This window comes from Schistocerca gregaria, chromosome 3, assembly GCF_023897955.1.
Source record: "Schistocerca gregaria isolate iqSchGreg1 chromosome 3, iqSchGreg1.2, whole genome shotgun sequence".
Lineage (NCBI taxonomy): Eukaryota > Metazoa > Arthropoda > Insecta > Orthoptera > Acrididae > Schistocerca > Schistocerca gregaria.
This window is the reverse complement of record NC_064922.1, coordinates 563,966,195-563,979,710: the sequence shown is the minus strand read 5'-3', so window position 1 is coordinate 563,979,710 and position 13,516 is coordinate 563,966,195. Positions and strand designations below refer to the sequence as shown.

The 13,516-nt window shown below is 43.9% G+C and overlaps 1 protein-coding gene across 6 annotated transcripts in view; it reads right to left on the bottom strand.

Annotated features, from left to right (window-relative positions):
* The window catches only part of LOC126356172 (Ca(2+)/calmodulin-responsive adenylate cyclase), a 1,163,484-nt gene that overhangs the window by 332,472 nt on the left and 817,496 nt on the right, over nucleotides 1-13,516 (bottom strand). For all 6 annotated transcript variants that reach the window (XM_050006929.1, XM_050006931.1, XM_050006933.1 and 3 more), the window contains exon 7: nucleotides 10,231-10,543. In XM_050006929.1, coding sequence (XP_049862886.1) covers nucleotides 10,231-10,543 — 313 coding nt within the window. The remainder of the gene's footprint in view (nucleotides 1-10,230; nucleotides 10,544-13,516) is intronic.

Genomic DNA, 13,516 nt, shown 5'->3' with positions numbered 1-13,516 from the left:
CAGCCAGTTTGCCGTGGCATACGGAGCTCCATCGCAGTCTTTAACACTGGTAGCATGCCGCGACAGCGTGGACGTGAACCGTATGTGCAGTTGACGGACTTTGAACGAGGGCGTATAGTGGGCATGCGGGAGGCCGGGTGGACGTACCGCCGAATTGCTCAACACGTGCGGCGTGAGGTCTCCACAGTACATCGATGTTGTCGCCAGTGGTCGGCGGAAGGTGCACGTGCCCGTCGACCTGGGACCGGACCGCAGCGACGCACGGATGCACTCCAAGACCGTAGGATCCTACGCAGTGCCATAGGGGACCGCACCGCCACTTCCCAGCAAATTAGGGACACTGTTGCTCCTGGGGTATCGGCGAGGACCATTCGCAACCGTCTCCATGAATCTGGGCTACGGTCCCGCACACCGTTAGGCTGTCTTCCGCTCACGCCCCAACATTGTGCAGCCCCCCTCCAGTGGTGTCGCGACAGGCGTGAATGGAAGGACGAATGGAGACGTGTCGTCTTCAGCGATGAGAGTCGCTTCTGCCTTGGTGCCAATGATGGTCGTATGCGTGTTTGGCGCCGTGCAGGTGAGCGCCACAATCAGGACTGCATACGACCGAGGCACACAGGGCCAACACCCGGCATCATGGTGTGGGGAGCGATCTCCTACACTGGCCGTACACCTCTGGTGATCGTCGAGGGGACACTGAATAGTGCACGGTACATCCAAACCGTCATCGAACCCATCGTTCTACCATTCCTACACCGGCAAGGGAACTTGCTGTTCCAACAGGACAATGCACGTCCGCATGTATCCCGTGCTACGCAACGTGCTCTAGAAGGTGTAAGTCAACTACCCTGGCCAGCAAGATCTCCGGATCTGTCCCCCATTGAGCATGTTTGGGACTGGATGAAGCGTCGTCTCACGCGGTCTGCATGTCCAGCACGAACGCTGGTCCAACTGAGGCGCCAGGTGGAAATGGCATGGCAAGCCGTTCCACAGGACTACATTCAGCATCTCTACGATCGTCTCCATGGGAGAATAGCAGCCTGCATTGCTGCGAAAGGTGGATATACACTGTACTAGTGCCGACATTGTGCATGCTCTGTTGCCTGTGTCTATGTGCCTGTGGTTCTGTCAGTGTGATCATGTGATGTATCTGACCCCAGGAATGTGTGAATAAAGTTTCCCCTTCCTGGGACAATGAAATCACGGTGTTCTTATTTCAATTTCCAGTAGTGTATTTTGAAAGATTCCCTAACGGATTCCTAACGCTCATATTGCACACATATTTTTCCTAAATGCAGGCCATTCACTTTATTGCGATGCAAACACTAAATTTTGCCAAAGCTTGTTTTTTTGTTGTTATGTTGTCATGGAGTTCTGTAACAATTATCGGATGGATCTGGCAAGCATGCGTCGGGAAGAGGATGCTGGGAACCAATGGAAAAAGATGGCGGCACCCTTGCAGGTTTGCACCACCGTGGCGCAATGGGTGCCGTGAGATTTCTTCTAGCTGACGGGTTCAAACTAATCGTCAATCGTCAGATGGCAGAACAATAAGTGGTAAATGCCTGAGTTAAGCAGAAGTGGAGGATGAGGCAGGTACCTTCAAACGGGATGCGACAAGTGTTGAAGATTCGGCACGCCCAGGATGCTGTGTGCAGTCACGGAGAACAACATTGCGTGTGTTGATAAACTAATACGGGAAAACAGGCGTGTTACGCTGAGTAGGACTGCAGCAAAGATGAACATTAGTGTCGGATAATTATTCATGGTGTACTGATGTGTACTAATTATTCACTGTGTACTGATATTCGAGAAAGCGTGTGCAAGATGGGTTCCAAAATATCAGTAATCAAAAATGAAAGTAAGACATCAGAATTGAAGTTCATCTACTTGCCACCCCCCGCCCCCTGTATACCGGAGGTCACACATCTTAGGATCACCGTATTTTTAATGAAGTCCAGGAAGCAGTGAATACCTGGTTACGTCGTATTGAGAAACATTGGCAGAAGTTCATAGAACTTGAGAGGAGTCACACTGAAAAATACAATGACGAAACAAATGAACCATAAAGAATTAATGCAGAGTAATCAAATTTTGGGATTACATTTGTCTAGGCTACCTATTTAAGTGAATAACAATGCAAGATGACTGGTTAATGCAGGCGCGAGATAAACCATTGCGTATGTGAAATGCTGGTATATTAATAACCGGAGTAATCGCCAGACTGATACCGGCAAGCACGCAAACGTGCATGCAGTATGTTGTACACGTGTCAGTTGTGTTTCTGGGATGCAGTTCCAGGCCTGCTACCCTTACGGAGACAGTTAATACTGTTTGTTGACGAAACTGGAGTTATCGACGGATAATGTCCCATATGTGCTCGACTGAAAACAGATTTGGTGACTGAGCACATCAAGGCAACATACCGAAACTCTGCAGAGCATGTTGGGTTACGAAAGCGTTATGTGGTCGAGCGTTATCCAGTTGGAAAAAACATCTCGGAATGCAATTCATGAATGGCAACGCAACAGGTAGAATCATGTACAGATTTCACACGGTCATCACTGGCACCAAAGGAGAATCAATTTTCATCAGAAAACGTAACAGACGTCCAGCTTGCCCTCTAGTGAGCTCTCGCTTGACACTACTTAAGTCGCAAATAGCGGTGCTTTGGGGTCAATGGAATGCACGCTACAGGGCGTCTGGCTCGGAGCTGTTGTTGAAGTAACCGATTTTTAATGATTCGTTTTGTCACTGTGGTGCCAACTTGTGCTCAGATTGCTGCTGCAGATGCAGAACGATGTGTCAGAGCCATACAATGAACACGGTAGCCTTTCCTCTCGGTAATGCCACGCTGCCTTCCGGAGCCCGGTCATCTAGCGACCGTACCTGTTGTGACCACCGCTGCCAGATATCGTGTGCAGTTGCTTCATTCCTGCAGAGTCTTTCTGAAATATCGCAGAAGGAACTTCCAGCTTCTCATAGCCCTATCACAAGACCTCGTTCAAACTCAGTGAGGTATTGACAATGGCGTCTTTGTCGAGGAGGAGGAAGAACTGCGAACTGTACGATGAATTGGGTAAGGCGAGCCAAGTAATGGCCGAATGTAGCGCCACTTGTAGGTTAAACTATCAGGATTATTGATTCAAGAGTGTAGATCTTTATGAAATAGCAATTTATCTCCTCTTTTTTCTAAAGTTTATCCTATAGCATGGGATCAGCTGCTTTTCACATGTTTTTTTAAATTTTAAGTTAGTAGCCGGATGCCTTTCCATACGCACGATCGTCAGTTAACCTACGGGATGGAAGTCGAGTGCACTATCTCTCAGTGAATAGCGTATTTTTTGTTGTGTTATAACCGTAGTTGAGGTTCAAAAATGGTTCAAATGGCTCTGAGCACTATGGGATTTAACATCTGTGGTCATCAGTCCCCTAGAACTTAGAACTACTTACACCTAACTAACCTAAGGACATCACACACATCCATGCCCGAGGCAGGATTCGAACGTGCGACCGTAGCGGTCACGCGGTTCCAGACTGCGCGCCTAGAACCGCTAGACCACCGCGGCCGGCCTGTAGTTGAGGAAGTGACGCGCAAAGAGGAGCATGTCCACGAAACACAGTTTTTCACAATCAACATAAAACTTATTCAAGGCACACACGTATGAATTAAAATAACGTACTGCAATGTAAACACTTCTACTTTTGTTCAAAAAAGCTGTTCATCTCTGTAAAACAAATATACAATGAAAACATGCCTTAAAAAGCACGTTTCAATATGGACATGGTCTTATTTGCATGAACCATTTGGACATATTCTTGTCTGAATGATTTTTCAGAAGCAAGTATCTTGGTTTTTCTTTTTGTTTCCTTCAAAATATCTTACATCGTACTGTATAATGCTTGTAATACTGTATCATATCATGTATTTGTAACAATTTAGTATCTGATATCAAGGAAAACTTGTAAATTGGTAACATTAACACTGATATTTGTTCAGCGTTTTATCGAATGTTCTGACTTTATTGTTGCTTCACAATTAGTTAAAATATTCCCATCACCGTAACAGTATATAGCGATATAACAACGGCATTAACTATTATTAGAAAGATTCTCCAAGGTAACTGTTAAACATGTAAACCAGATTCATCTCCATACAAACGCGAGCAATTTTCTCTACGTCTTCGTTGGACAACAGGGGAATATCATCAATGATTGATGTATAACAATCTAAGTGCACTTGATTTAGCTAGTCTCTTCCGGAAATAGTTTACGGTTAACCATCAATATCATCCTGTCATCTGAAATTGGATGGCTGATAAAAAGAGTTTCGTAATGGTCCATTCGCTTTTCTAAAGAGACTTTTGCTCTTGAATATCTTGCTGGGACCTATACACTGCAGTTGCCTTCACGTCAATATGTTTGCCATAGCTTCGTACTTTTGTATGAAAATTCGCTTTATTTCACTTATATGGTCTAGATTTCCTATTACTTTTAAGGAGTTAACGTCTATTAGTCTCCAAACATCAGCAATATTTCTTACTGCATCGACTGATTTGTTACAACTGTTGGGTTTTTCGTGGAATTCCTGTATTCTACAGCAGATGAGTAACCGTGTTCTCATACCAATAAATATTGATAGGTTGAGAAAAGTCATGGGATAGCGATACGCACCTATACAGATGGCAGTAGTATCGCGTACAGAAGGTATAAAAAGGCAGTGCACCGGCGTAACTCATTTGTACTTAGGTGATTCACGTGAGCTGGTGTCCGACGTGATTGCGGCCGCACAACGGCAATTATCAGACTTCGGAATCGTACTTGGAGCTAGACGCATGGAAATTCCATTCAAGACATTGCTGGTGTCAAGCGTGTGTCTAGAATACCAAATTACAGGCATTACCTCTCACCACGGACACCGCAGTGGCTGATGGCCTTCACTTAACGACAAAGAGCAGCGGCGTTTGCTTAGAGTTTTTAGTGCAAACACAGAAGCAACAATGCGTGACACAACAACAAAAATGAATGTGGAACGTAGGACAAACGTATCCGTTAGGGCAGTGCGGCGACATTTCGCGTTAATCGGCTGTGACACCACACGGTCGACGCCAAGTGACTTTGCTAACAGCACATCGCCTACAGAGCCTCTCCTGGGCTCCTGGCCATATCGGTTGGACCCTAGACGATTGGAAAACCGTGACCTGGTCAGATGAGTTCCGATTTCAGTTGATAAGAGTTGATCGTAGGGATTGAGTGCGGCCCAGACCCCACGGACACAAGTTGTCAAAAAGGCACTGTGCGAGCAGGTGTTGCTTCCATAATGGTGCGGGCTGTGTTTACATGGAATGGACTGGGTCCTCTCGGCTACTTAGTGATAATTTACAGCCATTGATGGACTTCATGTGACAAACAATCATGTAATCTTTATGAATGACAATGCGCCATGTCAACGAGCCTCAATTGTCAGCGGCTGGCTCAAAGAACATTCTGGACAATTCTTTCTTTTAGTGTTCAACCCTGAGGTTGGTTTGCAGCAGAGCGCCATTCCTCTCTTCTGTCTGCTTTCCTCTTCATTTCCACATATGTGTTACATCCAACGTCATTCATGATCTGTTGCATGTATGATATCCTTGGTCGCCCCCGCCGATTCCTTCCCTCAATAACTCCTTCTGCTATTGTTCCAATGATATTGTTGTGTCGTAGGATGTGTCCTACAAGTTTGTCTCTTCTTGTTTGGATGTGCCTCCACAGAGATCTGGTTTCCTGTACTCTTCTAAGCACCTCTTCATTTGTTACTTTGTCTGTCCAGCTGATCTTCACCATCCTTCTATAGCACCACATCTCCAGGGCCTCTAGCCGTCTTCTCTCTGCTCTTCCAACTGTCCAAGTTTCACATCCATATAGGGCCACACTCCAAACGAAACCTTTCATGATGCGTTTCCTTATTTTCAGACTGATGTTGTTGCTGGTGAGTAAGTTCCTTCTCCGATTAAATGCAATTTTGGCCTTTTGTATTCTGGTCGCAATTTCTTTCCAGCTTCTACCATCGCTTGTGATTTTGCTTCCCAGATAAGTAAATTCCTGTATCACTTCCAGCTCCTCTCTTCCAATTCTAATTCTCGGAGGTTCATATTCTGCTCCTGTACTGCATACCATCACTTTAGTCTTTTTCTTGTTTATTCTCATTCCATACTGATTGTATAGAATTTTTTCCGTTGTTCTGAGGACTTCCTCTAGATCTTCTTCTGTCTCCGTGACTATAGCAGTATCATCTGCATAACGTACCATGTCTATCTTCTGCCCATTAATTTTGATCCCCACCTCAGTAGTTTCTCGAACTTGGTCTATAGCTTCCTGGATGTAAGCATTGAATATAAGAGGAGAGAGAGCACATCCTTGTCTTACCCCTTTTCTAATATTTGCTTGTTGTTCCTGGTGACAGTTCCTAATCACTGCCACCTCATTCTTATAGAAACTGAATATCACGCGGATGTCTTTGTACTTTATTCCAATTTTCCTCAGCACTCTGAACATCTCTTGCCAGATAACGTTATCAAATGCCTTTTCCATGTCTATAAAGGCAATATAAGTTGGTTTATTTTTCTGTAATTGCTTTTCGATAATGAGTCTTAGTGCCAGAATCGCCTCTCTTGTTCCCAATCCCCTTCTGAAACCAAACTGATCTTCACTCAGCATATCCTCCACCTTCTCTTCAATTCTCTTCAGAACTATTTTTATGAGAATTTTTGATGGATGTGATATTAGGCTAAGAGTTCGGTGCTGTTCACATTTTGTAGCTGCTGCCTTCTTTGGTATAGGAACAATGATACATTTCTGGAAGTCTGTCGGTATCTCTCCTGTGTTATAGATGGACCTAATAAGTTTAAGCAGCATCATTTTCATGCCGTCACCAGCATTCTTTATTAGTTCTGCAGGGATGTCATCAATACCCGTTGCTTTGTTGTCCTGTAGTTCTTTTAGAGCTCTGTCAAATTCTTCTTGCAGAATGTCATCTCCCTTGTCATCTTCGTCTACTTCCTCTTCTCTTCCTATTACTTCCTCCGAAAGAGGTGTTCCAGCATACAACTCCTCTATGTATTCTTTCCATCTCTTCAGCATGTCTTCACCAAACAGCATTTTCCCCTCTTTATTTTCTATTGTGCCTGAGAGTACTGTTTTACGTTTGTTAAAAAAAATTTGATTTGCTGTTCTGTAGGCTAAATCAGTTCTTCCGTTTTGCATATTTTCTTCTACTTTCCTGCACATTTCTCCAAGAAAATTTTCTTTTGCTTTCCTAGCTTCTCTATTAACTAAATTCCTTAGTCTTCTGTATTCAGCTTTTCCTTGTTCCTCAGTTGCATTTTTGTATAATCTTCTGTTTTCTATAAGCTCAATAATATCTGCTGTAATCCATTTCCTCTTGTTTTTGGGTTCAGTTCTTCCAACTATCTTTTCTGCTGCTTTGTATATACCAGATTTAATCTGATTCCAGTCTTCATTTACTCCACCATGTTGAAAATTTTTAATTAGGTTGTCTGTTTCATGAGCATAGTGCTTTGCCAGTCCCTCAGTTTTCAGTTTTTCTAGTTCCCATTTAAGTTTTACTGGCTTCTTCTTCAAACGTTTGAATCTCAGTGAACTTTTCATCATGACCAGGTTATGATCACTGCCTATGTCTGCAGATGGATAGCTCCTGCAATCTTTTATCTGGTTCTTAAAACGTGCTTTCACTAGAATGTAGTCAATCTGTTGTCTCCTCAGGTCTCCAGGGGCCTTCCATGTATATCTTCTTCGTTTGTGGTGTTGGAAAAGTGTGTTTGCAACAACTAATTGGTGCTTTGAGCAGAACTCGATCAGTCGATCACCTCTTTCATTTCTTCTTCCAAGTCCATATTTGCCAACAATTCCTTCCTCCGGGTCTTCACCCACAATCGCGTTCCAGTCCCCCATGGCAATCAGGTTTTCATCTCCCTTAACATTTCTCATCGCATCACTTATTTCTTCGTATATTTCGTCAATGACTGCATCTTCTTCTTTGGATGTTGGCATGTACATCTACATCTACATCTACATCTACACGACTACTCTGCAATTCACATTTAAGTGCTTGGCAGAGGGTTCATCGAACCACAATCATACTATCTCTCTACTATTCCACTCCCGAACAGCGAGCGGGAAAAACGAACACCTAAACCTTTCAGTTCGAGCTCTGATTTCTCTTATTTTATTTTGATGATCATTCCTACCTATGTAGGTTGGGCTCAACAAAATATTTTCGCATTCGGAAGAGAAAGTTGGTGACTGAAATTTCGTAAAAAGGTCTCGCCGCGACGAAAAACGTCTATGCTGTAATGACTTCCATCCCAACTCGTGTATCATATCTGCCACACACTCTCCCCTATAACGCGATAATACAAAACGAGCTGCCCTTTTTTGCACCCTTTCGATGTCCTCCGTCAATCCCACCTGGTAAGGATCCCACACCGCGCAGCAATATTCTAACAGAGGACGAGCGAGTGTAGTGTAAGCTGTCTCTTTAGTGGACTTGTTGCATCTTCTAAGTGTCCTGCCAATGAAACGCAACCTTTGGCTCGCCTTCCCGACAATATTATCTATGTGGTCCTTCCAACTGAAGTTTTTCGTAATTTTAACACCCAGGTACTTAGTTGAATTGACAGCCTTGAGAATTGTACTATTTATCGAGTAATCGAATTCCAACGGATTTCTTTTGGAACTCATGTGGATCATCTCACACTTTTCGTTATTTAGCGTCAACTGCCACCTGACACACCATACAGCAATCTTTTCTAAATCGCTTTGCAGCTGATACTGGTCTTCGGATGACCTTACTAGACGGTATATTTGTATTATCACAGTGTCCTTTGGTTTAGTTTCAAGTTTGACTAGTATTATTCGAGAGCTATATTGCACATATCCCTTGACACGTGAGCCATAGTTTTTCCTCAAAATTATTCCAACTCCTCCCATTCCCGGTCTATCTTGGTCAGTTCCGGTGTGAATGACTCTGTATTCTCCAGACCAGAAATCACCTGGTTGGGGCCATCTCATCTCCGATATGCCCAGGATATCGATTTCCAGTCGCTCCATTTCAAGTTTTACATTTTCTAGCTTGCTACACTGAAGCAGTGTTCTCACATTCCAAGTGGCTATGTTAAAATTGGGATTCATTTCCTTCCCGTTGTCTATATCTTTTGCAGTCCCCACCCGGAGATCCGATTGGGGGACTATTTTATCTCCGGAAAATTTTACAGAAGATACTGACATGGTTTACTGCTGATGCTTGGGATAACCGTAGTTCTTTAATGTGGTGGTTTCCCGTTGCCTTCCACATCCTATGCCGTTGACCATCAGCTGGTTCTTCCGCCTTTGGAAATGATTTCTCATTTCCAGGGCAAGAGGGTGCCCTGTCCAGCAGATGCTGGGGTGATGACTTATCCCGGTCATCCTTCGGTCCCTGTCTACGTTAGCCATCATATGAAGTGATGTTGCCCACTCTCTACCGCTTGGAGGTGTAGATCACGAGTTTCCCTTCATCGGGTCTAGGACCTTAATGGCATTTCCTAGTCCCCTCCAGTACTTTAGAGGACAATTAGAGCGTATTTTTTGGCCACCCAGATCGCCCAACTTGAATTGCATCGAACATTTATAGAACATAATCGAGAGATTAGTTGGTACACAAAATCCTGCACCAACAACACTTCCGCAATTATGGACGGCTATAGGGGGAGCATGGCTCTATATTTTTGCAGGGGGCTTCCGACGACTTTTAAGCGCATGCCACGTCAACGTGCTGCACTACGCCGGGCGAAAAGAGGTTCATCACGATGTCAGTATGTATGCCAACTCAGTGTATTATGAGGGAACAGATAGAAACAAACTTATGCTAACGGCTACTCTGCGTGGGAACTTCTGGCTGTGACTCGAACAGATGTCACACGACTTGGAACCAGCGCCTCCTGTTGAGCTGGTTCTCCTTTGGATGGAATGTGTATGTGGACAAGTTCGCGTTTTGCTCTGAGAGAAGTATTTTCACAGGCTTTTATCTTGGTACATGTTCTGTTTAACTTAAACAGTGATTCGTTTAGATTCTCATTACGTTGTATGTACCCTTCCATTCCGTATCTCGCGTGGTTTAAATTTGGGATACATTCGATTTTGCGGGTCACCACCTCAATTATCGACAGTAGGTGGTTTGAGTACTGTACAAACCTGCGGGGGTGGCGGTGGCGGCGACGCTGCCCACGGCGGCCGCGGCGGCAGCGTCCGCGCCAGGCGAGGCGGCAGCGGTCGCCGGGGGCGGCGGGGGCGGAGGGGTGGGCGCCTCGCCGAGCGGCAGCGCGACGGCGCAGAAGGTGGCGCAGAAGAAGAGCACGGCGTAGCACAGCCACAGCAGGTAGCCGTCGTGCAGCAGCCGCGACCGCAGCACCACCAGCAGCGCCACGAACAGCACGCAGTGCGCGCCGTGGTACACGTTCTGCGGCGTCGGCGACAGCGCGTGCGCGCCGCCCAGATTCGCCAGCACCTGCCACAGCCACAGCACCGGCCCCTGCTCACTAACGCCACTGCACGGCAGCATCTTACTAAATCTATACTTCGACATCATCTCCTGCGCTGGTTATACAAGGGTTGGCCAAAGCAAAACAAACCCTTCTACATAGGAATTTCAAAATTAATAAAAGTAAATAAATAAATTAGTCTATAACTCCTTGCGAACATGCACGAGATAGAGTGTACTTCACGTTGACGTGATGGATTGTGCACACAATGACAAAGATGGCTTTCTGAAATTTTGCTGAATTACTCCTCGGGCATGCCCGCAAGGAGTAATAGGCTATTTTTTTTATTATGCATTAGTTATTGCGAAGAAAAAAGCGTGACCAAAAACACGTGACAAAACTACGTCTTTGATTCAAACGTCCAGCATTTTATTATTTTTGCAAATTAAAAAAAACGTTGCTACTACTCCGTGCACAATATCCTGTAGATTAAGAAAACTGTTTGTTTCTTGATTTTAGGTAAGATTTGCAGACAGCAGGATTTCCGTCATCAACACATCTCATTTCGGACATAGCGACTTTAACTCGTCGCATGGAGTCCTCAATGCTGACTGAACTTCTTAAATAAATCAGAAATGTTGTCCAAGAATGAAATAAAACGCAATAAAATTCCTTGATTCGTTTTTCTAAAAAAATATCGTAAAAATTCCTTATTTTATAGGCTGACTGAGGAGAATGCACCCTTAATCAGTGACAGTATAGAATGAAGACCACGGGGAAGTTAGTTGTGTACTCCCAAAGTCACGACGCTGTAAAGGCAAATATTTAGAACGTTGTAGCAGACAAAATTATGTCGCTACAATTAAGGAAGCAGATGCTGCAGAATTTATTATCGGATCAACAGGATGGCCAACGACGTCCAGCTTCAAACGTGGAAGTTTCCCTGAACATCAGAAACTGTGAGTGAGCAAAACTGAAAGGACTTCAAGTTTCGTTCTCTTCTTTTCGATGAACTTAGTTCTAAACAGAGCCATGTCACAACACCGGGTTTCACTATCTCGATTTATTTTGGTATCTGCCCTTAAAAATGCAACACAAATGTGTGACAAGTACTCATGCACATTGGAGGAAAAATGATATCTATTCCCCACTACTAAAGATATAAGTAACTCAGAATAGAGTTCAGGACTAAGGCACAAAAACCTTTGATCAATAAGGCTAAGAGTCTGAAAGGTATAAACGCAAATTTTGAAAATCATTTCTTCTTGACAACCACTTCTATTCCACGGACCAACTTTAATCAGCATGTATAGCCACAAACAGAAAAAATGTATATCGCTGTGTCCGTGAGTACGTTAGTGTCAATGACTAATATGTTAATTCTTATAAATTTCGAGCTAGTGTGCTATTCAGTAACTTGTACATGGCCTTAATAAATCCATATTTTCAAACAAAGTAGCATAATGTAGACTGTCAATTGACTCGATCCATATTACTTCGTTAAAAATATTACTAATAACATACGAATATGTAATTAACTCAATAACTCCTTACGATCACGGACAGTGCACACTTATAATCACTTGCACATCAAAAGCTGTTCGCGCTAAACAACGTCGACGAACAAAAACTAAGAACATCCCCAATGGTGAATTTACTCTTCTATAGCCTAGGTGTGGCCCGAACTGGGAAAAAAAACCCTATATCTTACATACAGATACCTTTTCATTAACTGGTGCTTGTTGTGGAAACCATGAAATCAACACCTAATTACTAGCGTGTTGAAGTTAACATGTGTAAGGTTAGGTTATTTTATTGCATTCTTCTTTTTCTTAAGACGCCTTCTGCTAGCGAAGGTTAGCGAGCCGCGTAGCTTGAAAGCGCAGAACGGCACGTTTCTTGTAATGTATAGCAGTGCCAGTTTTGAATCTCTCTCATCAAAGAGTATGTCAGCCCTGCAGTGGACCTTTGGCATGCATCCTTCCTTCGATAATAAAGTAGAAAAATTAATATCTCTCGTCCACTCACAATGTGCTTCAAGTTTTGTTCTTTCTTGATATTATGTTAGTACGATTGGCGAACTGAAAAGTAATGCCTCCGTATTTTTAATGCGAAAACTCTTAAAGCTACTTAAATACAAGAAACGTTATTAACATTCTACACCTTTATTCTCCATTCTACATTTCTCAACATGGTTACCCTGGTGATGAACACATTTCGCCTAGCGATTGACCAATTTTTCGATACAGTCACTACAGAACTTTGACTTTGTTGCCGGAGCCACAGCCTCATCTCTGCTTGCACCCCTTCATCACTAGCAAAGTGAAGTTCTCGAAAGTGTTCTCTAAGTCTTGGAAAGAGAGGAAAATCGGATAGACGACGGTGATCTCAATGCGTCGGACTGTTCAGATGTCGCTGCACACTAGTGTGGTCTGTCATAGCCATGCTGAAGAAGAGGGTGCTCCATGTGTGGACGAACTCTCGAATTGGATACACCATAACAGCACGCTGTTTCTCAAACACCGACATAGTTACGTTACACACCGTATCTTACACGCTTCGATTCGGAGCCGCCCAGCGGCAGAGGGCTGCAAATTTGTCAAAATGGTTCAAATGCCTCTGAGCACTATGTGACTTAACATCTGAGGTCATAAGTCCCCTAGAACTTAGAAGTACTTAAACTTAACTAACCTAAGGACATCTCACACATCCATGGCCGAGGCAGGATTCGAACCTCCGACCACTGCGGTCGCGCGGTTTCGGACTGAAGCGCCTAGAACCGCTCAGTCACAGCGGCAGGCCGCAAGTATGTCGACATAAAGAATAAAGATGTAGAATGCTAGAAGAAGCTTTTTAGTGTTTCCATAATATTGGCATTACTTTGAGCATGCCCTCGTAATAGGTTGCAATTGTTTTCGCTTTTTCGTCCGATGAAAGACCCCGACATTTTATATTTTTTACATCCAGGGTGCAAATACACTTCAAAGGTCTCAACTCGT